Genomic DNA, 27,768 nt, shown 5'->3' with positions numbered 1-27,768 from the left:
CACTGTAAGTATGCAGGCCTGAAATGAGGCCACTGGTGGGCTGGATTACTGAGAATGAAAGGGAGAAACTGTGAAATGTCAGAAGGAGTGAACTCTGAGGATGGGAATCTGAAAAAAAATGCCAATATTTAGAATGAATAAGCAAGAGACACCCAAGAGTGAGACAGAGAAGAAGGAATTAGAGAAGTGTGACTTCATGAAAAACAGGGAAGAGGGAGCTTTAAGAAGAGAGTGGACAGCTACATTAAGTGGCACTGAGGACTGACAAATGGTTGTAGCAACAAAGAAATCATACTGAAAATGGCAACAACTTAAATTTCAAGAAAATAGACAAATTACTGCATCTTCCTACATGGGCATCCTATATAGCAAAGAAAATAAATCAACCAGATCTTTGCATGTCACCATGGATGAACCTAGCCAGGATAAGAATAAATAAAGCAAGTAGCAGAAGAAAACATAGTAGGATGTTATATGCTGTTTAAAATGTAGCAGAAATATAAAAACATACACTGCAATGATGTAAAACCAAATACAGAAGAACAGTTATGCAGGGTCAGTTTGAGAGCAGTCGTGATTGGGAAACTGGTTAGACAAAACTCTTCAACAGGAATGGCAATGTTTCATTTCATAAGCTAGTTGGAGGACAGAAGAGTGTTTGCTATACAGTCATGCACCACTTGATGATAAGGTAGTTCTAAGAAATGTATCATTAGGCAATTTTTGTCATTGTGCTAACATCATAGAGTGCACTTACACAAACCTGGATGATATAGCCTACTACACACCAGGCTATATGGTATACCACTATCGTCTGTCATTAACCGAAACGTCATGGGAAAAGAGAGATGAGGCTCGTGACTATATAATTTGAGTATGCTGCATGTAACAATCAGTGACTACACCTAGGAAATTTTAGTGGAGTATGTGCATGTTGGTAATGAGTGAGGGTATCCAGAACACAGTGGGTGGAACAGGAATGCTGTAAACATAATGCCTAAGGCCTGATTGGATGACTATATTGTTCCAGAAACTGGATACAAATACATACAGGTTTGGAGGCCAACGTTAAAAGGTAAACTGAGGTATATTTAAATTTTTAAGTTTATTTAAGCAAAAAACAAGTCAAATTAGGTAGCACCAAACTGGAGGTGGCTAAGAGTGCTTTACCAATAGGAGCTAGGAGAGACTTATAAGAAAAAGGAGGAAGCAAAGCATGGAAATTATTGACTGACTATAGCTTAAAGCCGAGTTGGCTGTTTGTGACTGGTTGTCCTTAGCTTTTTGATTTCATAACCTTGAAGCATTTATAGGCTTAGATTTTGCTTTGTATATGTAAGTTGCCACAGCTTTAGTGACACATCACCCTAATGACTTCCTTGTTTAATTCATTTAACACCAATTGTCTCGAGTTCTTCCACTTACTTAGCTATAAGTCACTTCATGTGACTTGGTTTCTCTTTTGTAAAATGGATATACAATAGCAAACTCTCTGTGTTGATAGGAAAATTAAATGATTTCATACTGATTTCAGTGCTTAAAATAATGCCTAGGAGACAGAAAGTACTAGTTATCAGAGTTAACCATCATTATTATCAGTACAAGGAGATCAGTAGTAACCACAATAAGGTCCTAAGTACTTGGAACACTACAATTTGCCAACAATCATGTGAAGTAAGAAGAAACTACGGAAATTAAATCTTTGCATAAATTAACACAGACGTTCCTACATCTCTTATTGACTGTACTAGCTCTTCTGGGCGCTTAGAGTACTTTTCAAAATGCGTTGCTACATCCCTACCTCACTTTTATTCGGATCAATCAGTAAAGCCTTCTGGGGAACCACGAATTCCAAAAGCCACTCACTTACCTTTTGCTCCGCCCCTGCCTGGAAGGACCCGCCCTTCAGCCTCAGGCGCCGTCTCCACGAGAGGCGGGGCCTGCGTGTCGACGCACGAAAGCGCGCTGACGTATTCGCGCACCGCCTCCGCCGACACCCTCCCGCCGGCTTGAACTGCATCCCCGCGCATTGCAGGGGGATGAGCCGGGCGCCAACGGCCGGCGCCAGGGAGCGGGAGGCAGCGCGGGAGCGTGGGGTCGAGGGGTGGCCTAGCCGGGGCTCTGGGTCCTGCGTCCCTTGGCCGAACCAGCACTCCTGCACACGCCGCGGGGTCGCAGCCGCTGGGCCGTGGGCGTGCAAGGGGCCCGGCTGCGAGCCCGCTTCCTAGGCGGGTGTGGGAGTCGTCTCCACCGCCGGCGTCCCCTGAGGCCGCTCCCAGGCCATGATCGACTCGGCGAAGATGCGCCGCGACTGCGCGGCCGACTTCTACTCGCACTATGAGTACCTGTGCGCACTGCAGGACTCAGTGCCGCTGCCCGCGGTGCGCTCCTGCCTGCGGGAAGGTGTGCTGGACTTCAACGCCGATCGCCTCCGCTCGGTGGACTGGGCGCCGCTCCTGGGCACCCTCAAGATTAATAAAGATCTGCCACTGGTCTCTATCAAGAGCTTCTTCCAGCCGTGGCTTGCCGAAACAGGTTTGTAGTTCCCGCCTGCAGTGGCACTAGTGTCGGTTCCGCGAATTGGAATTTAAATGGTGCAAGGTGCCAGGGTTTGTGTGCAGCGGACGGGGCGTACGGCCTAGGAGTCTTATTAGCTCGGTGACCCTGGGCAAGTCCATTAAGGCCTTTAGGTCCCTTTTAATCCGTACACGGTCGTAACAGGACCCACTCAATGTTGTGATGAGCACTTAGCACGGTTTGGGACATCGTCAAGCATTTGACAGGTGTTGCCTAGTTTATTGAATGACTCTAATGTAGAACAAAGCGATTATGAAATTGACACATCCCAGCCTTTTCTTCATTTCATTTTAGACAGGGCTTTATTGTGGGTGGTGGCGGGGGATCGTTCAAATAGCATAATACAGTCGAAAGAGCATAGGTGTGAACACAGCCTGGACTTCGAATTACAGGACTTATACTCTGTGACCTGGATAGGTTATTTTCGAATTACAATCCCCACGCTTGTAAAATGGCATTAAAAACCACTCTTTTCATGTTTCGTGTGTAAAGTACTGCGGCACTTGATGAGCTCAGTCAGCACTGGGGAAGGCTGCAGGTAAACATAGCACAGTAGTCAGTACTCTGGAAGAAGTGAGTTCTGATGCTGCAGAGACAGAATAGGAGGAGAAGGCTTCTTGGAGGAGAGCCATCCTTTCTAGGAATGTGTAGAAGGTACTCAGATGGCAGGAGGGAGCAGCTTGTGTCAAAGCTTGGAAAATATAAACGTATATGGTAAAACTAAGGTACAACACTAGAACTTCGGGTCTGAGAAAGAAGTGAGAGTTGAGACTAGAAACCTGGCCAAACAGGGAGAGGCCTTGTTTGTCCTGTCAAAAAGTTGGATGTTATCCTGAAGGCTGTGGGAAACACTCAAGGATAATGAGATGGAAACCCACTCTGACATCCACATGGAAGGCAGTTGATTGGGAGAAGGGCAGATTGTAATTTAAGGATCCCAATTAAAGTATATAGAGAGAGGACTGGATTACAGAGATCGAAGAGACAGAATGGATGGGGCCTGGTGACCATTTAGAAGAGGGAGGGCGGCAAGCATAGGGGACAGTTTCAAGCAGCACTTTACTGTGAGAGGCAGAGCATAGTAGGAAGGAATTAGGAGTGGAGAAAGGATCTTAATTCTTCTTTTATGCTTTAAGAGCAGCCTGCGAGGCTTCCAGACATGTCTGCTAGACAGATCTCGGCCCAAGGTACACATCTGGGCTCTAAGAGAAGACAGATGTTTGAAGACATGGGAGAGACTGAAGTTATCCACAAAGAAGGTCCAGAAAATCTAGGTCTGAAAGATGTTTTTTAAATGGACACAGTTGAATATGTTCATAAGTTTGAGAGAAAGTAGCCAACAGAGGAGTGTGTGAAGATCTAGAGAAGAAATGATTATTGACTTATTTTTTAAAAACTGAACATTTGTCATGTGCCTGCCCCTCTTCTAGGCTCTGAGGTTTGTGTTATCTGTTACCTTTTCTGCAAGGACAGTTCAACTCATCACCTGGTGAAGAGAAGCCAGGTTATTCTCTGCATCTCATTCAGGAGTAGGAACTGTTCTCTGCTCCAAAGGGACTGTACTTAACCAAAGTAATAACTTAGAAGTCAAAAGAAATTGCAGTTGGGAGGGACTTTAGAGTCAAAGCCACCGTAGTTAATCTTGCCTAATATTTTACATTGAATATAAGAAAAATATATTACATAAACCATTCTCTTCAGAGTTCCTTCACTGAAACTTCTTTATGTCTTACATCCTGTCGATTTAGGATGTAGATTTTAACCTCTTATTTTACTGCTTCATCCGTACTTATGTTTTGCCTGGACTATTGCAGAAGCATCTAACTGGTTTTGCTGCCTTTGCGCTCAGTTTTTCTCAGTTCATCTGCCTTCTCGTCTTGAATGATCTTCTAAAATGAAAAGATATGCTTACAATAATGTTTATAATGGCTCACCCCCCACAGGATTAGTGCGTGTTGGTTGCACAGCTTGTGTTGTGCACAGAGACATGATATCTAAGCTGTGCTCTGCCAAGCCTCATGGGGCTCGTTATCCCTGAGGAAGGGTGCTTTTCTAATCATTCCCTTTATCTAATTGGTTGTTAGCAGTGGATTACTTTTTCGTTCCAGTGGTAGCCCTGGTCCTCGTCACCTATGGGATCAAAACCATTCTCTCTCCTAAGCTTGTTTTAGCCAACCTCTCTATTTTAATATCTGTCTCTTCTCCCTCTTGCACACCTAGCCTTTAGTTATGCCCACCTGCAGTATTGTCTGTACCCAGCAGGGGTCAAGCTTGGAAGTCTTGGCACATGTGCTCATCTTTGCAGTTTATGCACCTCTCTCTCCCACTCTGTGTAGTCATTCTCATCTTTCTAGATCCGACTTCAGAGTTATCTTGAAGCCATCACTTAGATAAAACTTTTTGCTTCCACAGGAACCTCTACACACATAATTTGCTTTATAGCTCATGAAGTTGAAGCTTTGAGTGTATATATATCCCTCCTTAAAGTGAACTTTGGGGTAAGAGTCATTTCTATGCCTTAGCACAGAGCAAATGCTTTTTAATGAAAAAATATATGATTGAAATCACAGGCATTACAATATTTTGCTTTAGGTTCTGACAGAAGTAAAGTTTGCAGAAGTCGTGTTCCTGCTATAAGAAACAAAGATATGAGCTTCCAGCTATGTAAAGCTCTTAAGTGCTGTTTAAGTACATCAAATGCTCTAAAGAACCTGGAACTAAATGGGCTAGTTCTGAGAGAGAGAGATTTAACTATTTTAACAAAGGTAAGCTTTCTCTGTTGTGTCCTGAGAACATTTGATAGTTGTTTTTGGAAGAAACTCAACTAATAAATTTTAACCTTTTCTCCCCATTAAAGGGATTGAATAAATCGACAGCTTTGGTGCACCTGTCTCTTGCAAATTGTCCAATTGGAGATGGAGGTTTAGAAAGTGAGTTTCAATCTTATTTGAGTCTCTTCACGTAAGACTGGTCTCATTCCCCTACATGCTATATTAATTCCTATCTGGACCTTTTCTTAGTGCTGCTTGATACTTTCTGAGCTAATTTTACTTGAGGTTGTGTTAAGCCACAAGCCACACAAATATATAATATTTTGTATTTTCAGTTTTTTGTGTTTGCTCATCTTTATGTTTCTCTTTAAGAAATAGTATTAGAAGAAAAATAGCAATATATAACAGGAAAAAAAATCATTATCTTTAAGTAGTTAAAACACCTATACGCAATCATAATTATAATGCATTGTGGTAGGTGCTAAAATAATACATGCAAAGATCTATGAGAGCACATAAAAGGCCAGCAAACTTGGTGTTGATAGGGGTGTACCATGGAAGTAATCACAGAGCAGCTGATTGTTGATTGGAGTCTTGAAGGTTAGTGTGTGTTGACTGTGTCCAGTAAGGTCTGGAGTGGTAAGGAAGCCCGCATGTCAATTTGAGGGAACACAGAGTTTGAAGTCTTCTGCATAGCACCTAATAAAACTCTGGGTTTATGGCTGACATTTAAATCATCGATTGATAATCAAGATGAGATTATAGGAAATAAAATAGGAAAATTCATGTGTTTTAGGTTTTCCTACATCTCAGAAGGTCGATAGTACTTTATGGAGTAGTTAGGAATAAAGTGTGCAATATTCAGAGTTCAATTTTAGCATCTAAATAGAATTAAACTGTTGCTATAAACTGGAATAACACTTTCTTACTGACATATTTTAGAGAGCAGTAATCCATCAGTCATCTGGGAAGAGCGTAGACAATCATTTTAAGAGTACAGCTTATATACCTCCAATAGACTCAAGAAAAGCAGTAAATCAAGATTACCCTGACTGTATAGGTTCTTCAACTTACTGGTTTTTTTTTTCCTTTTAGTTATTTGTCAAGGTATAAAGAACTCTATCACTCTTAAGACAGTAAACTTCACGGGGTGTAATCTGACTTGGCAGGGAGGAAATCACATGGCCAAGATCTTAAAGGTGATTTATATTTCATCTTTCATGAAAACATTATATAATTGAAGCACATTAATATTTTGATACAATATGGCAGTTATTTTTGTCTTTTGATAAATGGTGGTGATTGCAGTTTTAGTTTTGTTGAAAGAATATGACCAGTTTTCAGTTTGGGGTTCTACCATTTAGTAAAGGTAGCCCACTTAATCTTCGAAAGAAAGATTTAATTTATAATACATTGTAAACAGTACTTTCATGTATTTTTAGTTATTAAAACAATTATTGTGATACTATGAACATAGTTTCTGCTATTACAGCTTTCCAATGACTTAGGTCAAATATTTATTGTTAACCGCTATAATTAATCAACTAATAAAAATCCCTATGTTAACGTTTTGTAAACATAGTTTTTGAAATAATGACTTAACAACTTTATAATGGTTACGACTACTATATTTAGGCCTAAAATTAGTAATAATCGAACATGAAGGCTTTTTAATAGTTTGATGGTACAGATCAGAGATAGGTAGACAATAACTGGTAGGTCAAATAGAATCCCCATCACCGCTTTTTGCAAATAAAAGATTTTTTTGAAACATAGCCACACCCATTTGCTTACATAGTAGCTATGGCTACTTTCACCCTACACCAGTTGAATTGAGTAGCTGATGCAGAAACTATACGGCCCACAAAGCTAAAGAATTTACCTTTGGGCTGTACAAAGCAAGTCCTTTGACCTTTGGTATAGTAAACAGCCAAGAGCAAGGATTCTGAAACCAAATGGCCTAGGTTAGCTCTCTTGTTTCATAGCTCTTGACCATGAACAAATTATTTAACCTCTGTGCTTCGTTATGTGATTAAATGAACTAATTTGTATAAAATAGTGCCTGGCACATAATAAGCACTATGTAAGTCTTTGCCGTTATATCCATTTGTTGCTTTAATAACTTATTGTTAATAGAAAATGACACTAATTATTTTCCTTTTAGAGCGTCATAAGAATTTTCAGTTTTTTGTTGTTCAAGAATGTAATGAGATATTTTTTATTTTAAAGTCAGTGTTCCTTGTTACCAAAATTTATTTTATGAATATGCCTTTCAGACAATACCTATGGTTAAAAAATCAACCATCAATTTTCTAAAGCATGTCAAACTGGCTTTGCATATTCTAGGCTTCTAAGGTTGGTGTGCTTACCCTATGTAGTTATGTGAGATCTGTTTGGTTATAAGAAGAAAATATTAAAACCTCTATATTTATTTTTGTGTCATTTATTATGTACATTTATTTATTGATAAGTAAGATGCATATTAAAAAATGTTTTCTTGTGAGATGCCCAATCAAGTGTTTAGAGACCACTAGAGAACAGAACGGTAGAATTTAAAGCCTCAGCAATGATAGAATTTAAAAACCAATTCCCTGACTTGGCAGGTAAGAAAAATAAAATTCATGGAATATAATTGAGTTGTCAAAGTTTACATAACTAATTAGCAAGAGATCATCCAATGGCTAGAGTCTAATCACTGGCAAGCTAGAATCTGGGCCACTGGACTACTAAATCACAATAGACTATTTAATCTCTCCAAATATACTTGATATGTGCGTATAAATTGCAGACATGATAACCCATACACAGTAGGCATACCCTGTTTCCTTATTCGAGTGTCTTAATTTCATCTTATTAAACCTTGAAGTATCAAACAATGAGAAGACATGAAGAAACCTGGGCTGAGAGTCTTCGTTATAGGAGACCTGATCTTGACTGTATGGCTGGCTTGAGGCGCATCACTTTGAATTGCAACACGCTCATTGGTGACTTTGGTGCACGTGCTTTTGCAGAATCTCTTAGTGAGGATTTATGGCTTAGAGGTAAATTCTAAAATTGAAAATATTAAATTTTTAAATATTAAATATACTTATCTTTTGGCTCAATACTGTTGCCATAGGAATAAAAAATAAGCCTCATTTTTTTCCTATAGCTTTTATTGTGCTTTTAAACTTTTCTTAAGACTTGCATATATACTTTATAGAAAATACAGAGTAACAGGGAAAATTACTCATAATCTTAATACCAAGACATAATCACTGTTCATTTTGGTGTATGTACTTTCAGTCTTTTTTCTACAAATATGTTTGTACACTTAGAGATTATGAAAGAAATCATAGTATACTTATTATTTCACCACCCTGCTTTTTTCATTTAATGATGTATCATGCTATACTCTTACACTGATGTGCAATAGTTTATCAATTCTTTGCAATTAGATTTACACAGTTTGTGATTTCCCCTGTTGGAAATACTAGGCAGTGAACACTTTGTATATTCATTTCTGTTTCCATCAGGAATACTTCTGTAGAATAAGTTATAAAAGTGAAATAACTTAGGTGTGACATATTTCTATATATGTTGCCAAATTGCCAAGCAGAAATGCTGTGCCAGTTTATAGGCCACCTGAACAGTGTATGTGAAGCCTGCACCCTCGCAAATACTGGCTTGTGTTACTTTTAGAAACTATAAAACTATAAAAATGAATACCTCTCCACTCTTTTTTTAACGTACATGAGATTACTCCAAATTTTATAATTTTTTTGTACTTAGTATGAACATTAGGATGAGTATAGTATGAGTATTTTAACAAGTCAGTAAATCTGCCACATCATTTTTAGTGACTGTTCAGATTTCCATTGTATAAATATGGAACACTCAGCTTATTCATTCTTGTTAGATACATAAGCTATTTCCAGTTTTTCACTGTTACGAACAGTACTCTGATATACATCCTTACCTGCATCTTTATTTCCTTTGGTTAAATTCTCAGAAAGAGAGTTGCTGGGCCAAAAGGATATGCACATTTTAAATGCTCTTAGCCTAATCTGATAGAACAGTCACATTTTATTGTTTTAATTTGAATCATTTGATTTACTAGAGAGATTTACTGGCTATTTTTATTAGTTCAGCTAAGTCCTTAATTATGTCATGTGTCCATTCTTCTGTGGTAAGAGTTGGTAAGGGTTACAGTATATTCGGTCAGGTCCATATATCTGACTTGTTATTTCTGTGTGTCATGAGGTTTTGAAAGATTTCATTTATTTTAATGTAATGGTATGCACAATATTTTTTTAAAGTCTCATATGATAGTTCCTCTTATGTAAGTAATACTCTTTATACCGGTGCTTTTGTGATGATCCTTTAGGTTTGAATGAGTGGGTTATTCAACCTCAGAACTGCTAGTAGTTACGATCATTTGTTCTCTTCTTTGTCTTACCTTTTACCAAGAGAGAGTTCTTGATCACCATTCTTTCATAATAGGCTTTTAGCATATAGAAGCTTTGTGCATATTTAGCATATATTGTTTGGATAAATTCCACTTCTTAAGATTTGTCATTTGTATCCTCTTAAATTTCTTTTCTCTACCTTTTTATTCTAAAACTAACAGTTATTACATTTCTTCTGTATTGTTTTTCCCCCTTTTAACTAGTCTCAAGAATGATTTGGAACTCAATATCATGATCAAAAAAAATATAGTGCAATTTTTCCGCTCCACCCAGTTTTTGCCTTTGAGGTTTATACTTCCACTAGCATCCTTGCTAATTATGACCTGAGATTCATTTTGTGATGTTTTTCACTCATAGATTGTATTGAGTTATTCTTCCCTCTATTTGTAAAATATGTTGGTTGATTTACAGAAGGCAGGATAATTGTCGTACATCTAAGAAAAGTTTTTTTATTGGACTTTGCATTATGTATGCACGTATACTTCTTAAAAAATTGTTTTTAATACCTAATATGAAAAACCTGTCATGACTAGTCTTGTGCAGGAATTCTTCTACACGTGAATAAATAAGTGAGAACTGTCTGTATGTTAAGTCTGTATAGAGTTTGCAAGTGACCTTTTATCTTTCATCAATAGCTCTTGACTTGCAGCAGTGTGGCCTCACCAATGAAGGAGCAAAGGCTTTGCTAAAAGCCCTGGAAACCAATAGAACTCTGGTTGTTCTGGATATAAGAAAAAATCCACTTATTGGTATGTCTCCACATTTTTTTTTTAGTAACATAGCAAAACAAAAAGAATTTGTTCATGTATTGACAGTTTTTAAAACCTGATGTATTTACTTTCCTAATCTTATATTTTTCTAATACAAAGTTGTGCCCTCGTGGGATTTAACATTCTGGTGGAGGAGTTCATGTTGAAATGAGTAAATGGATAAGTAATATAATTTTAGATAGTAGAAAGCACAAAAATAAGGTAAGGAGTCTGAGGGGGGCAGTTAGGATTATTAGATAGGTTTGTCAGGGGGCACCTTCACTGGAGAAGTGACATATGAGTGGAAGAGACGTGAGAAGGGAGGGGCAAACCATGAAAGATCTGGGGGAAGCACATTACAGGATAGAAGAGTGATGGGCAGACAGGCATGTAGGTGACAGGGTAGATGGAGTATTTAAAGAAAAGCAAGGAAGCCAACATAGCAGGAACACTGGGTGAAGGAGAGCGTGGTATACTGTGAGGTCAAGAACCTAGCCACAGGCTGGATCTTGTAAGATCCTGAAGGCCAGAGTAAGGACTTATTTTAAATGGATTATTCAAAATGAGCAGAAAATGATTTGAGCTGGGAAGAGGCATGATCCTAATAGTATTTCAATAAGATGACTCTGGTATAGAGAGTAGACTTCTTGGGAAACAGGGGGACCAGTTAGAAGACTATCACAGTGGTCTAAGTAAGAGATAGTTATGGCTTAGCTTAGGGTAGAAAGTTAGAGCTGGTGAAAAGTGGTTGAATTCAGGTTGTGTTTTGAGGGTGTAGCTAATAAAATTTGCAGATAGATTAGATGTAAGGTATGAAGGTATTAGTAACAAAGAAACAAGTCCTAGATGATTATATATGCAACTGGGTAGTACTACATATTCGGAAAAAGGAGGCTGAGAAGAGGAACACATTTGAGGGAAATCGAGACTTTGATATAGTAGGTGCCCTTTTAAGTATCTAAATTTCTGAGCAGTGCCACACTCTTTGCTTTCTATACAAAGGTATCCAGAGTGTTTAGATTTGATCTTTCCTGCTGCCAAAATAGTAGCCATCAGAGGGCAATGTGTGAGGTGGCATACTTCTTTGATTTTTGAGTAACAAATTAGAATACTCAAAACTGTCAATAGATATATAATTACATTATATGGAGTTCATATATAATCTTATGGGAAAAGCAATGATTAGTCACCTTTTCTTTTTAAATGGGAATAGCTACTCATTTGGAAACAAATACTATAATTTCATTTTTTTTTTTTAGATCATTCTGTGATGAAAGCAGTTATCAAAAAAGTTCTCCAGAATGGAAGGAGTGCCAAGTCAGAGGTATAACATATTTTAGTTCTCTAGGAAGAATTTCTCTTTTTTTGATAGTTTCTCTTCTTTTTTCTAATAAAGTAAAATTATCAAGTTGCTTTTCTGCCATTTTAAGTTTTTAGTTAAATGAAATGGCCTTTCTGCTTTTGAAAATATTGTACAAATCTTTATTTTGGGGTCACAGAAATGCAAATTGTAAACCTTTTAACTTAAAATATCATAATAATTTCTAATTAAGATCAAACCCTCATAAATTACTTGTATCTGAAATGGAGCGTTTATTATTTTCCTTCCAGTATCAGTGGACAACTTCTCCATCAGTGAAGGAACCATTCAAAACTGCTAGACAGAAAAAGAAAACTATAATTCTGGGGAGTGGTCGAAAAGGAAAAGCTACTATTAGAATTGGTAACCCATTCCATCTTGGTTTTTTATTGCTACTAGAACTTATACCCTTTATATGTTCTAGTATACTAAAACTAAAATTTCTTCTTATAGTATGGTATTGATGGTGATAACCAATATTAACTACATGCATATTAGAACTATAATTGTTCTGATATAGATTATAAAATTTTTAGGATGTAGGAATGAAGATTTTAAAGAGATGCTAATATTTTCATTTTTTAAAATTAACCAACTTTATTGTTTGTGTTTCATAAAAAGTTCATTATTTTGAATATATTTTCTTGTTAAAGATTACTTCTAATACTTTGCAGTTGAAATTTAGGTGCACATTGATGACAATTTTAGCAGTGGCATGTTTGGTGATTTTTTTTTTTTAATAAAGAATTATCCTTTTCTGCTGTAAGAAACAAAATTTCTTTCCAGTTTCTTTATTTTTCCCTTGTTCTTGTCTTCCTTGGAAATTCCCACCCATAGTCATTGAATCAAGTAACACCTCACTTCTTTCAATGATAAAATAAGAAACTTTAAAGTATGTATAATTCTTATAAAAGAATGTTGCAAACAAGTTTATTGACCCTAAATAGAACACTGTAGAAAAAAATATTTTCTAAATGTTTGCTATAACATGTATTTAATTTTCCAAATAATAGTTAACCCAAAATTTTAAAATTAAGCTTATAATTTATAGCCAGATGTAGTTTTAAAAATCTTTATAAAACTCTTTAACAAACACTGGTGTAAGTTTCACATTCTTCTCAGTGTATAAATTAGATATAATCCAGTTCTACTGATATTTTTATATTGTTTCTATAGATATCTTTTATTTTCTGGAACACATCTTTAGTCACAAATAGCTTTTTTATTCTATTTTGTGATAAGAATAAATGGCAGAGTGGCATCAGTTAAACCAAATCTAATATGAACCTGACCCTGTCTTGTGAATAAATTTCAAATGAAACAGTGAAACCATAAGGTCTAAATAAAGGAAGCAAAATAAATTGTTCATTTATAATCTGTCAATTTCCCAAGAAAAGGTTTATGGTGACTTTAGTTACATACTGGATACATGAAGATCACCATACAGTTAACAATTTTTTATGTAATGCTACCTGAAATTAAAAAAAAATGTTGTTTGACTTAATACCACTGAGCTGTACATTTAAAAATGGTTAAGATGGTAAATTTTATGTTATGTGTATTTTACTATGATTTTCTTTTAAATGTGTTTGAAGATTTTGTTTAGATTTTATAAAGATACTGTATGAGTATAACAATGGAAATAAAAATGGAAACCACCTCTAATTCCATTATCCTATGAAGCAATATTTGCATTTTCATTTTTTCCTCCCATTGTCTAGACATAATTCCATATTACCTAAATATAATTGGCCGTTCTTCATATTTCACCCATAATTAAATTAAAATTTTATGACTTGTAGTTATACTTTTTAATGCATTCACAAGGTTTCATTGAGTTGATTGGTTAGTGTTTTAAATTAGTGAAAAATTGGAAATAACCTAAATATTAAATAATTTTTAAATGATATAAACATCTTCACAAATACAACTTGTTTTTTTACTGTTAAAATATGTGTGGTTTTGATTCTTCATTAATCAACTTGTTTCGTCAATAATGTATTAAATAGTTGTTAAGAGTGTTCATTAAATCAAAAGAAAGCTTACGATTTGCCTACCAATTTTTATTTCAAAGCAATGATATTCTAGTATTCAAAATAATATATACAAAGAAGTTGAGAGTTGTGATAGCACACTAAGTATACATTTTTAAACGTTTATATCATGTATAAACCATTCCTAAAAGTGTCTAAGTTGGTGATTTGAGATGATGTTAGAAACAGAAATATATGTAAATAAAACATGTATATATATAACATTAAGAATTCTATAATTTTAGTACTTAGTGGTACATAATAGGACATCATGGAATGAGAATAAAACAAAAATTTTTCTCTTGGCATGATTAAACAAAGTGGAAATATGACAAGTTTACAAGCTCACTGAGCTATTTTATGAGTAATTTTATTTCTTGGGTTTTGTTTTGTTTTGTTTTGTTTATATTTGCCTAAGTTATTTGGAGACATAGAGGTAAGCCAAATCATTGTCTGGCTATATAGTTAGACTCGGGTGAGTTTAGGAGTTAAATAATTGTATGAATTGTTTCACATTCATATTGTAATGATGTGTGCAAAAAAGATCGACACTTTTATTAGATTTTTTTTTTTTACCTCCTAACAAGATAAGTGTAAATTCTTTTGATTTCAATTACAAATATATTTGCATTTGTTTCTGAAAGTAAAGGAAAAAGTATATACATACAAACCACATACAAACATTTTTTGCTGGAGGGTAATTAACAAAATCATGATAGTATAAGATGAATCGAGCTCCTATATATTTTAAGAGGGATAGAAATTATCCAGAGAGCTTACACAGAATCATGCGGTGATTGTCAAAAAGCTACCCTATATGAAATATTTGTCTTAGGTTACCACATACACTATTTTACATGCCATCCCAATGCTATTAAAGTAGATCTATAGTAAAATAGATTCGAAGAATAACTATAACCATTTTAACAAACGTTTTCGGTAACAGAAAATATTTAAATGTGAATTTTAATATGTGGTTTATTTAAATAATGTATTAACATGTAGCTACCAAGTATTTCATATAAAGATGCTTGACTCTTTAGTATTGAAATGTAGGATAAGTGTCCACATTTCGCTCTTTTATCCAATGGGTTTTGTTTCTTTTGTGTTTTCTATAAAAAATCAAATGTGCAATGAAGGTCAACAGACTTACAGGAGAGTAACATTGACCTACCACACAGTAATTTTCAGCCTTATAACTTTGATTGTTTTCACATAGAAAAATTAATCCTAAACTGATAATTGCTTTGTAGACCTTTAGTGCATCTTGAATCTTTCTTTTAATGCTTCCTCACATGTAGGATTGGCTACAAAGAAACCTATAAGTAATGGAAGAAAACAGCCCCTCGGTAAAGATTATGCTCCTGAACCTCTACCGCCTGGTGTGTCTGGTTTCCTGCCGTGGCGTACTGCAGAACGTGCAAAAAGGAACAGGTAGAATATTTTTATTTCCTATCTTCAGTAATTCAGAATTCTTTATTTTGGAGCTTCTATGATGTGGGAGGTCTCTGGTGGTTTCTATAGAGGAAGAAAGATAACTCACACATGGCTTTTGCCTTGTGCACCTTCAAGGAGGAAAAACAAAAGATAATTATATTTGAGAGTTTCAAGTTATTTCTTGAGTGTCGCAACAGATTTAACGCTGTGGGAGTCAAGAGGAGACTAAAATTATCTCTAATTGTGCAGGTGAGAATGGTTTCATTAAAGGCAGGTGTAGTTGAGTCAATCTCTGCAGCACAGAAATAGGAATTTTGATATGTGTGAACAAAAAACATTTTAAGCATGAGAAATAGTTTAGTGCAGAATGGATGAGAAGAATGGATTAGACTTAATCCGTACACCTCATTTTAGTGAATCAGATTTAGTGAATCCCACTAAACTTAACTAGTTTTAGCTGATTGCTTACCCAAGGGATAGCTGTTCATAGTCATTTTTGTTACAAAATTGTAAGTCTTTTAAAATTGTTGAACTATATAGTTTTAGGCTTGCTAGTGAATCAGATTGCTATAGATTATTTTCAAATAACTGACTTGATAGTATTCAAGAAATTGGGGATTAACAATTGCTTAAGAAAAAGAAAATTGATTTTAAATAGGACTTGAAGTAGGTACTATGTAAAATATCTATTTAGTTGCTCACATTAAATTGATGTCTGTAGTCTCCATTGGACAACTGAGACTCTACTTTTTTGCAAATGGTAACGAGCATTATTATTGCATAAACTATAGTGCTGAGGCCTCAGTTTTTGCACATTAGTTTTCTATGTTTGCACATAGGTTTTGCAATTTCATATCTTCTTTTTGAGACACTTAATAATCTCAAGTCCTTCCTTGTCATAAAGAGTCACAAATTAGAGAATGATTAATATCACCAGTTAAAGAAGTCAAACTGGAAATCTCAACCATACCGAACATAGAAACTGAAGGTGCCTCTCAGCAGTTCAGAGTTATCACAAAGCCCATAGCCAATCTGCTAAATTCTGTTTAATTTTCTCCATAGCAGAGCCTTCCACGTCCTTATTTTGAACTCATTTATTTTTATATTTCTGTATGGATATTGTACATAATCCAGACAAGTTTTATTAACTGGGGTTAACTGGTGATGTATTTCCATTACAATATAACTTAATTTGTTTCTATCTCTATAGGGGTTTTCCATTTATCAAAACTCGTGATGTATATAATCAGTTGCAGGTATGTAGTTATCATGTTTATAATAGAGAGGGGATTCAAGTGGGAAAGTTGGAAGGTCATTCTCTTTGCTTTTTAAACTTAACAATTTTTCAAGAAACATTTCCCTCTCCCAAATAAATTTATTTAAAATTTGTCAGGTCACTCTTCCAGTGCCACTTTGTAGTTGTGAGGATATGGCACACACTGGGGGCCTTGTGGTGGTTTAATCTATAAACAAAGAAGCCGTTTCTCCAGTCCACAAATCAGCCGTTAGTGAAATGAATTGGACTGCCGTTTCTGACCCAACACATGGAGCTGTCATATTCAAAAATGTTCTTATCCTTTCAAGAAATGCTGTTTGGGGGCTACGTAAAGCCAAAATAAAGCAACAAATCCCCAAGCCTCTGCTCTCGGCACTTCTCCCTCTCTCACCAAGACCACACACGTTCCCGGTCATACTGCCTCATGGTCTTGAAGCAGATGAATCCTGGTTCTCCTTCCCAGTTATCCGGGGACTGGAGTTGCTCTGTAAAAGGTAGCACTGCTGAGATTGAGAGGAGAGTACCCTCGATGTCAGTACTGCCCCCTTATCCCCAGAAGAGGAAAACCCACCTCGTTCTACCGTTGGGATCTTCCTGTGCTGCTGGCTTTGCTGCTTGTGGTCAAAATATCCTAGTGACTCGTCTTCTCTGCAGTTGTGTGATGTCAACACACTTTTTTTTAATCTGTATACTTTTAATGGGGTTGTGACCAGGTCCATTTTTAAATGTTTGGAAACATCATACTGAACAACATTCCAGTGGCAGTGAACTTGATGGGAAAGTTGTATTAATATCACACTAGTTATGGCTTATGGATGATGAGAAGATGAAGTTTTTCATGGGTCAGTTTTAGTTGTGTATGTATATGTAATTTATTTTTTTTAATTCTAGTGCTTCACTTTCTAATTATTCTTATAATTCTTATCAGTCCCTTATTGAGAGATTTTCTTCTTAAAAACTACATTGTCTTCTAAATTTTTTGTGTCTGATAGTAAAGAACAAATTTCTCACCTGCAATATAAAGTTGATCTGAGAAAAAGATGTTTACCCTGGCTCCTCACTTGGATTATGTGAAAAATATTTAATAAAATCATATGGGCAATTCCAAGTATTAATTCTAACCTTATACAACAGAATGCAACAAAAATAAGTTAGTCATTTTATTTTGTCATTGCTTGTTTTAGACTAAGGAGCAGTGAAAGATATCTGTAAATACATATTTTCAACTCATCGCTTTTATTAAATATTTATTATATTTGGTATCTGGCTTATATTATGTCTTATACTTCTTATCTTCTTTAAGCAATCAGATTTTCCTGTGACTGTGACAGTAGAGAGTCCTTCCTCCTCAGAAATCGAAGAGGTCGAAGAGGTTGATGACTCTTCAGAAAGTGTTCAAGAAGAGCCTGAGAAAACCAGTGTAAAACAAGAAGCATTACAGGTACAAAGCATTGCCATTTTAAAGATACAGAGGAGATTATTTTTCACGCTGTAGTTGTTAATCTGGTGGAAGCCTGCTTACAACACTGGACAGCTTGTCTGAGGGTTCTGTTTCCCCTTCCATCTGTACTATATCCCCTCAAATGGTTCCGTAGCTTAGACCAAGGTGAAAGACGGATGTTTGAACTCTAAGAAATAAAAATCGGTCTAATCTGGGAAGCTAAACAGGGTAGGGGCTAGTTAGTACTTGGATGGGAGACCACCTAGAAAAACAGGTGTTATAGGCATAAAAAATAAAATTAAAAAAAAAAAAACAAGAGTTTGTAAGCTGACAAGGTCCTTGCAATCTGTGAGGTCAACCAAGGGTTGCCTTGCCTGAAAAAAAGAAAAAAGAAATAAAAATAAAAATGTCATCAGTAATATATTTCTTTTCCTTAGAACAATGCAGTATATTAGATTTAGGGAGAACCTTAATGATCATAAGATAAACTTCAAGAAATTTTGTTCTGAATGAAGTAGTTAGCTGATTCGGGTCTCATATTTTACAGACCAGGACATAGACACTTCTGGCTGAACTCTCTTTCTACAGGAGGGAAATATGACTTTACTTTTAACAAAAGAAAAGTTGAAAAAAGTTTTGACGTTATTATTCTCCTTTCCTAAAATGAAAATCAAGAAGCTACATTATATTGCCTAATAAACCTGACATCTAATGTCATTCCATACTTCTCCTTATAAGGATGGAAAAGTTGGTTTTATAGCAGATTTTTACACCTCAAAAGTACTGTATTTATTTTATTTCAACATTAATGCTGAGCCAATGATTTGTAGTAAATAAAGGAAACACCATTTGGGGGGACCTCATCTTTTTTTGTGCTACACAGTCCACATTTAATTTTTAAAAATTATTTAGTATAATTTTCTTTTAATATAAAACCTGATGGATTTAGAACTAGTTATCCCATTATTATAGAACTATGGAAATTACTATTTGATTTAAAAAAAAAAAAAAAAGCCAGATTTTTTTCAAGTTAAAATTAGTGTTAGTAATAAAGAGAAATTTTAATGTAAGTACTTAGAAAATTATGAAATATTAGAATAGGAGGAATCTATAACCATAGATGTAGAATTAATTACTCCTTTCTTCTTATAAATGAGCACCTATAATTTTTAGCACTTAAGTGGTTTATTCTAAGTTGCAGCGTAACAGACAACACTCTAGAGAGTCTAAACTGCATTCATTGTCATTTTAGATGTTTCGTATTCATTTCCTTCACCAAGATTATATTTCTAAAAGTGATTAGAGACATTGAGGAAGACCAAGAACGTTAGAAGCTTTTAACTAGGGAATAGCTGACTCAAGATGTGCTGAGGACCCTTTCAGTTCTCAAATGTCTTTTAAGAGTTAAAAAAATAAGTTACCTATATCATACAGTGGGAAACTATAAAGCAATAAAATTGAATGAACTAGAGCTATAGGCAGCAATGTGGATGAATTTTTAAAAACATGTTGAGTGAAAGAAACAAGACTGTGATTATCTTTACATAAAGTTAGAAGTTGGCAAAACTAAACTATATTGTTAGGGATACATACATGTAAAGGAAATGATTGTCAGGAAATGAGGATGGTTTTTAACTCTGGGAGGAGGGAAGGGGCTTGTGATGGGGAAAGAATGTGAGGGATTTTTGAGATGTTTAAAAGTTGTACTTAACAGACTTGAATGGTACTTACATAAGTATTCTCTTTATTTGTCACTGACAGTTTTGTTCTGTGCACTTTTCAGTATGCATATCATATTTTACAATTAAAAATGGTTGCCTCTAGGCAGCTGAATGTGTGTGTGAGTGGGCTTGAGACTACAGTTGACTGTTGAACAATATGGGATTAGGGGCACCAACTGCCTGTGCACTTGAAAACTTGAGTATAACTTAAGTTAGCCTTTCACGTATGCAGATTCCCAACCACCAGTTAAGAACAACTCAGGTTTGAACTGGGTGTCCATTGCAAAATTCACATTTAAGTCAGCCCACACAGTTCAATCTCTCGTTGTTCAAAGGATCAACTGTATTTTAAGCATATCAGTACTGTTTGCAGTCACATGTTCATCATGTGGCATTACTTGAACATATTCTATGTATCAAGCACTCTTCTAAGTTTTATATGTGCGTTAACTCACATAATTCTCACATGAACTCTATGATATGGGAGCTTTTCTCTATTTTATAGATGAGTAAATGAGGCCAAGAGTTATTGAACTTGTCCAAGGTTATATAGCTAAGGGTTAGATCAAGATTTTGCCCTCAGAGAATCTGAATTTTTAAAATATAATCTAAAAGAGAAATTCACTAATTGTGAGGAAAGACATGCCCGTTTAAGAAAGACGGCATGTTTTCACCTATCCAGTTAGAGACAAACATTCTTTCACTCACAAATCTTGTATTGGCAGGGCTTTTTCTTTCTTAGCAGTTATAATTGATTGTCTGCATTGTGCTCTGCACAGGGGCTAGAGATAAAATGCTTAAAATACACTCCCATCCCTCAAATATCTTTAAGGGAGGAAGTGAGCCAGCAGTTATCATAGAGGTTATTTACCAAGTGATATGTTGCTGTTACCAATATAAAATCTTAGAGATCTTCTGGAAAGTAATTTGGAGATAAGTACCTCAGAGCCTTAAAAATGTTCATTTGCTTTGATCTCAGTCTCATTTTTATTGATTTATTGCACGAACATTATGCTAAATACGAATTAAAGACCATGCATAAAAATAATTATTTTGTCTCTTAACAGTGAAAAGTTGGAAAGAATTTAAGTGTTTAACCATAAAGGAATGATTAATATGGACTAATAAACCCTTTCATTGGAATATTTTGTAGCCCGCTAAAAAAATCAAGGTTATAGATCCCCTGAATGTATGAGAAATTATTGATTCAATGAAAAAGTAAATGAAGTCTATGGCCATGCTACCCTGAACAAGCTAAGCAGGGTATGGCCTGGTTAGTACTTGGATGGGAGACCACCTACGAAGAGCAGGTGTTGTAGGTGTAAAAAATAATTTTAAAAAATAAAAAATTGTAAGCCAAAAAGGTCCTTGCAATTTGAGAGGTCAACCAAGGGTTGCCTCACCTAAAAAAATTAAATGAAAAAAAAAAAACGAACATAAAATTAGATATCTAGTATGATGGGAAATTTGTTCCAGAAAAATATCAACAAGCCATTGTACATAAGGAAGGAGGGGAGAGCAGATGACAGGAAGAAAAATGACTCCAAAACTTTATCATTCATCTTACTTAAGTAATAGAATATCAGGCAATTTTACTTTCTGATTTTTCTTGTTTTATATTTCCTTTTAAGGAACATGATTTACTTTGTAGGAGGAGGGTATACTTTTTCATAAGAAATTAACATTATGTTTTAATTCCCTCCACTAGAGGGAGAAACCATTTCACATAATGGTACTTTGTTGTGATATTTAGAACTAGTTAAGAATGGAGTGTTTTAGTCTACTTTCTCTGATTGTGGTGAGGGTTTCGTTTGCTTATTTGTTTAGAATCTCTTATGAAATCAGTTTTAAGTATTAAAAACATGTAAATAGAAGAATTTTACAGTTTTTCTATTTCATCATTAAAGTTTTGGCTGGCTGAACTGGTAATAAAATATTAAAGGATTTGAAGTTAGATTGTTTATTAAGTTTTTAAATGTGTTCTATGTATTAAAATATGTATTCATTGAGCAAATTTTTGAAAACAAAAAACTTATCGAAGGAAATAAAAACCACCTTTGCATGTACACACACCTAATCTGCACTTTTTTCTTAAAAAAGTATCAAAATATTTTGTCAGGTCACTGACTAAGCTTATGGACAATCACCCAAGAAAAAACACATAGATATATTTTGAATATAGAATTCCTGAATCCCATTCATCAACTCTAGTTGAGACCTCTTGTTGTTATTGTTTTTTAGTGGCTTCATAGAGCATTCCTTCATATGGGTGTGCTATTTCTATTTAAACTAATCTCAATTTGAAGGCTTTTAGTCTATTTCTAGGGTTTAGTTATAAACACTCCTATGACATCATGTTGGTAGGTAAGTCTTTTCCCAACCATCGTCGATGATTTCCTTAGGGTAAATTCCTGGATGTAAGATTGTTGGTATGTATTAAAAATCACTCTCCAGAAAGTGGTTCCGGTTTCCACTCCAAATGATGGCATATAAAGTTCTTTCCCTCAACACACACACCAGGGGTAAACTAAACTTTAAGTTGAAATTTCTAGTTTAAGTGAAGGTTTAAAAACCTTTAAAATATATAAATATACCTTGCTGTTTTAATAAATATAGGTATTCTGTTTTTTTATTACTACATAAGCAACAAACCCAAGACAGTGGCCTCAAATAATAATCATTTATTTTGTTCATGAACCTGGGTGTTGAGAAGTATATTAATTTTCTGTTACTGTAAACTTAGTGACTTAACGTAACACCTCTTTATTAGCTTAGAGTTCTGTGGATTGGTGGTCCGGGCACAGCAGCGTGACTGGGTTCTCTGCTCAGAATCTCAAAAAGGTGAAATCAAGATGTCAGTCAGGCTGTGCTATCTTCTGCTGTCTCTGGGAAAGAATCTACTTCCAAACTTACTCAGCTCATTGGTATGATTCAGTTCCTGCAGTTGTAGGGTAGAGGTCTCCCGATTCGATAGGAAGCTGGCTCTCAGTTGGGGCAGCAGGAACTAGTGCTTCTATGAGAATCTAATGCTTAATGATCTGAGGTGGAGCTGAGGTGGTGATGGTGATGATGTTGGTGCTGGGGAGCGGCTACAAATAGATGAAACTTCGCCTGCTCACCCACAGCTCACCTGCTGTGTGACCTGGTTCCTAACAGGCCACGAACCTGTACTGCTCCATTGCCCGGGGTTTAGGGACCTCTGAGTTGGGGGACAATCTTAACTCCTAGAGTCCTTCCTGCTCTATTTCTTGCCACAGGATCATACTTGACTTTTTCAAAACCAGCAACAGGGAATCTTCCTCTTGTCCCTTTTGTACTTTAGGTTTTCTCCAGGAACAGCCAGTCCTTTTTAGTGGGCTGCCTGGTTAGGTCACATTCACCCAGAATAATCTCCCTATCTTAAGATCAGCTGATTTTATGAACCTTAATTACATCTGCAAAAATCCCTTCACTGTAGCACCTAGGTGAGTGAGTGAATGAGTAACTGGGAGGTCTGTGTATTACAGCAGTAGAATCTTGTCTATCTTAGAATTCTGCAGTCCACAAGTAGTGTCTCTCACTTCAAGGGTCTGACTAAGTGTCTCATTTCTTGGAAGTGTAAGGAGGTTCTCCAGTGTCCTTATTTTATTAGCCTTGGTTAATGGTGACATTACTGCTTCTGTTAATAGGAAAAGCACCCAACTTACTGAGTTCACATTTGGCTCTACTACTTATTTAATGATGTAGCCTCAGGTGTGACGCTCTGCTACACTCTGCCTATTTTCTTATCTGTAAAAAGACATTGAGTTAGTAATTCTTTCCTCATAGGGTTTTGATGATTAAATTATTTAATGCCTAGGAAACTTCTAAAACAGTACTTGGCATATAGGAAAGTGTTCGAAAGGTGTTTACTTAGTAAAAAATGCATTTGAATCTGCAATTACATAATTCAGGTGTGTTAAGCATGTTGACAGAGCTTCCTTTATTAAAAAGACCCAAAAATAAAAATAGAATTTTCCTTTCTTGGGCTTAAAATTTTTTTCTGACTTAACTGTATTATACACATATGCCTTTTATGGTGAGCTGCCACAAATCTGTTTTGGAAAGAGTAGGAAATAAATCTTTAGTATGCTAATTTATTATATTTTGGTAATTAATTTCAGTAGCATGGTATATTACAAGTAGTGGACTATAATCCTGAAATCTGAGTTCACTTCTGACTCTGCCTCTAAATTTTTGATGAGATCTGTAGTTGGAAAGACTAGGATATCATATGACTTGTTTATAATATTTACTCTATTTCTTCACACTAGGAAAAACTGGAGGAGTGCCTAAAGCAGTTAAAGGAGGAAAGAGTAATAAGACTTAAGGCTGACAAACGAGTCAGTGAGGTAAACAAGTTTTTTCTTATACTTCTGAGAGTATTTTGGCTTTATTTCCATTTGATTCTAAGCCATATATACATAGAGTTTATAAACTTTAAAACTGTAGTATACTGCAAATTGGTTGTACCATATGAGCCTTTGTATTTACTTATATTTAGTGGTCATATGATGGTGTGTGTGTGTATTCCAGAAAGCATATTTTTAAAAATGTAAAAATCTTGTGTGTGTGTGTGCATGCATGTATGTGCACTTTTACGTGACTACCTTATTTTCTGTTCATAATGTTTCTTTTCAAGAGAGCACAATACAAATACTTGAATTAATTACAAATTATCTACAAATTTTTAATGTTTTATTTTAGTTTTAATACTTAAAAACTGTTTTCTTTTGATGACAGTGAGAGAAAATTGTGTCAGACATTTTCAATCTTCTTTTATAGCTGGAACATGAAAATGCCCAGTTAAGAAGTATAAATTTCTCTTTGTCTGAAGCCCTTCATGCACAGTCATTGACAAACATGATCCTGGATGATGAAGGTGTTTTGGGCAGCATTGAGAATTCTTTTCAGAAGTTCCATGCCTTCTTGGATCTCCTTAAAGATGCTGGGTTAGTTAATTTCTCTCTGCATGGCATTCTCCTCTTCACAACTATGATGGTAGTTTGCTGAGGAACTTGAGCAATTTTCATCACTTCCATAGTCATATTCAGTGTGTAATTATACGTAATATAATTTTTTTTAAATAAGGAATTAAATTTTAAAAGAAATGCAAAATGATAAACCTGCTTTGGTAGAGAGCCCATTATAAAAGTAACCTTTACTCAGAATAATTAATAGGTATAGTTTTTAGTAAAGGCTAAATTGAAGGTAATTTTAATTGAAAATATTCCAGAATGCATAGGAATGTCCCTACTTTTTATTCATTTTGCTTATTAAATAAATTTGAATTAAAATTATTTTTGTTCTGGACATAAAAATTGTTACTAATCTGTAGGGCAAATATAGATATAGATCACTGGTTCTCAACGAGGAGTGATTTCACTGAAAGAAGATGCCAAAAGAGAAAATTGGAGATTGTTAATTGTTGGAGTAATGTATATGAATAGGTTGGTCTTAGAAAGGAAGGAACAAACACATTCTTGGAAATTGTAGGAAAGATGGTAAACAACTGTAGGAATAAAGATGAGGGACAGTGGATTAGGCGCATCATAGATGTTGAAGTTTCTAGTGAGACCTTGTTTAAAATGGAGTGGTGACAGATAAGAAAACAAAATCAAATGGTAACACACCATTGGGGGCAGAGAAAGTGCTTGAAGGATTGGATGATCTGATATGGTCCCAGAGAATGACAATGGAGAGGTCTGTGAATTTGGGAGAGATAGAGGCTTGTAATCTAGAATAGGATATTGGCTTTTAAGATTTTAGAAGTATTTCATGATTATAGGTATGAGGAAATGTAAGCTGCTCTTATATGACTATAATAACCCTTGCCTTTTCCTCTTATTCAGGCTCGGGCAGCTCGCCACAATGGCTGGTATAGATCAGTCAGACTTTCATTTACTAGGTCGTCCACAAATGAATTCCACCCTTAGCAGTCCACCTAAAGAAGAAAAGAAAGCACTTGAAGAAGAAAAACCAGAATCAAAGCAGAATGCCCTGGGACAAATGCAAAATATCCAAGTAAGTGGGCAGAACAGAATTTAATGATGCTAAGAATAATTAGCAGAAAGGGAGTTTCCAAGTCAAAGAAAATAATAACAATCTGTCTCAGTTCACATGCTTAGGAGTTAGCGACCTCTTTGGAGACCTTTCTGAATCTGAGATTAATAAATCTCTGCCCATTTCATGATACTGTATTGTCATAAATAAGAAAAACTGGAAGTTCATTTGAAAATTGGTGACTTAAAGTAAAGTATCCTTAGTGCAGGAAAAATGAAACATTCGAAAAATATTCCAAATTTTAAATTGTGTAAATGTCTATTCTATCATATTTTATCTAGGTTTCTATTTGTATGCAGTCAGCTTACAATGAAGGAACACTAATGAAGGTACAAGTACTGATATAGATAATTTTTAAAATAAGTAATCCAGATGTGATTAATAGGCAATATATCATACCTAATCACCCAGATATGGGAATGGGCGGGGAAAACCTGTCTGCTACTCCTCTAGCCTTTCTTGGAGCCCCCATCTCCTGTCTCAAACAATCTCAGATTGATGGTGAGAACTGAACAACTTGAGAACACAGTCCAGTCACAAATTGGGTACTGCTGACATGTGACTGAGGATAGAAAAGAAATTAATGTTCCTAGGGAATAAAGTCTTATTATTTTTAATGAGGGAAAGGGAAATGGGTAATAATGACCTCAAACACAAAAGTCTGAAAATGTAGTGGATATAGCCTTGGTTATAGTAAAGTTAAGTTGGGAATCACTTGGAAAGACATAATTAGAAAAAAACTGGCTCTAAAATCTTCTGAATAATCAATTAATTGTCTTAATAAAGAGACCACAGAGTAACATTGAAGTTTTAGACTCTACTTTTTAATGGTTGGCTTTCCTCATTATTGAATTTTTGTCTTGTTTTTTTGTTTTGTTTTGTTTTTCCCTTCAGTTTCAGAAAATTACAGGTGATGCTAGAATTCCTTTGCCTCTTGACTCCTTGCATGTTCCAGTTTCTACTCATGAGGCCTTAGACACTTCCAAAGACAACTTGGGAGTCCAAGTCATTGAGCAGCGGCAGGGGTCTTTCGAAGAATTCATTGCTAGAACATGTTCTCCTTCAGCAGATGTAATTTCTGGAAGTCAAAGAAAAGAAGACGAGTTGTCTAGAAATAGTAGATCTTCTTCAGAGAAAATGACCAGAACAGGTGAATATACCAGAAAACAGTCTGCTAAGAAACAGCCTGGAAAGGACCTGCATTCCTGCTCTGATTCACCTGTAAACCAGAAAAACAAAGGAATGGGGCAAAATAGCTCTTTGATTAATGAACCAATTAAAAGCGAGTCTTCAAAAAAACAGATTTCTGTCAAGAAAGAAAGTAGAATAGTGACTGTTTCATCCAAGACAGCTAAAAGTAACTTCAATCTATTAGAACATTCTGAAAGTGACACTCTTGGATCTGATTTTGAATTTCAAGAAAGCATCCATACTCTATCACGCCTGACATAGGTCTAAATCTTCTGAAATTATGTTTTTGCCTTAAAATTTTAATAAATTTCTTATGTTTTTATTATGGCATATGGTGCTTTTAGATATAGGACCACAGAAGCCATTAGAGAAAGATTTATGTATTCTTTTCATTATAATGAAACTTGGTTTATGGTTTCTTTTGACACTCAATAGGTATTTACTGAGGCCCTGATAAGTACAATAATCTTCTAGGTGTTACTGTTTTCAGCAATGAACAAAACAAAGCCTTTACCCTCATGAAACTAATAATCTATGAAAGGAGAAAAAAGTAAACAACAAAGCAGGGTGTAAGGGGACTAGAAAGGGAGAGAGTGAATAAATGGAAGAGTTTTACCATTTGGTTAAATGTGGAAATACTATAAATTGCATGGCCAGAAGCCACTGACGTATCCTAATCCATA

At 35.4% G+C, this 27,768-nt stretch overlaps 1 protein-coding gene across 4 annotated transcripts; it reads left to right on the top strand.

The window, feature by feature from the left end:
- The first annotated feature begins 1,993 nt into the window (after positions 1-1,993).
- CEP78 (centrosomal protein 78) lies at positions 1,994-27,413 on the top strand. 4 transcript variants are annotated; one of them, XM_016157656.2, is made up of 16 exons: positions 1,994-2,535; positions 5,170-5,342; positions 5,435-5,507; positions 6,444-6,547; positions 8,215-8,389; positions 10,432-10,545; positions 11,805-11,869; positions 12,157-12,268; positions 15,240-15,372; positions 16,586-16,631; positions 17,955-18,092; positions 24,106-24,183; positions 24,617-24,783; positions 25,684-25,855; positions 26,176-26,223; positions 26,789-27,413. In XM_016157656.2, exons 1-16 carry the CDS (start codon positions 2,283-2,285, stop codon positions 27,344-27,346), a joined length of 2,409 nt encoding a protein of 802 aa, XP_016013142.2. In that variant the 5' UTR covers positions 1,994-2,282; the 3' UTR covers positions 27,347-27,413. The 4 variants fall into 4 exon arrangements, with proteins under 4 accessions (XP_016013142.2, XP_016013143.2, XP_016013144.2 ...); XM_016157659.2 differs by lacking the exon at positions 1,994-2,535 and adding an exon at positions 5,055-5,075; XM_016157657.2 differs by lacking the exon at positions 26,176-26,223.
- Positions 27,414-27,768: the final 355 nt, after the last annotated feature.

The sequence above is a fragment of the Rousettus aegyptiacus genome, unplaced genomic scaffold, assembly GCF_014176215.1.
Source record: "Rousettus aegyptiacus isolate mRouAeg1 unplaced genomic scaffold, mRouAeg1.p scaffold_m13_p_3, whole genome shotgun sequence".
NCBI lineage: Eukaryota > Metazoa > Chordata > Mammalia > Chiroptera > Pteropodidae > Rousettus > Rousettus aegyptiacus.
This window is presented reverse-complemented; position numbering and strand designations above follow the sequence as displayed.

Bases quoted from the DNA above. Each gene is read 5' to 3' on its own strand.
- CEP78 (XM_016157656.2), top strand. From the start codon at position 2,283: ATGATCGACTCGGCGAAGATGCGCCGCGACTGCGCGGCCGACTTCTAC. The intron at 15,373-16,585 runs GTAGAATATTTT...CTATCTCTATAG, and splicing joins GAACGTGCAAAAAGGAACAG to GGGTTTTCCATTTATCAAAA. The intron at 16,632-17,954 runs GTATGTAGTTAT...ATCTTCTTTAAG, and splicing joins ATGTATATAATCAGTTGCAG to CAATCAGATTTTCCTGTGAC.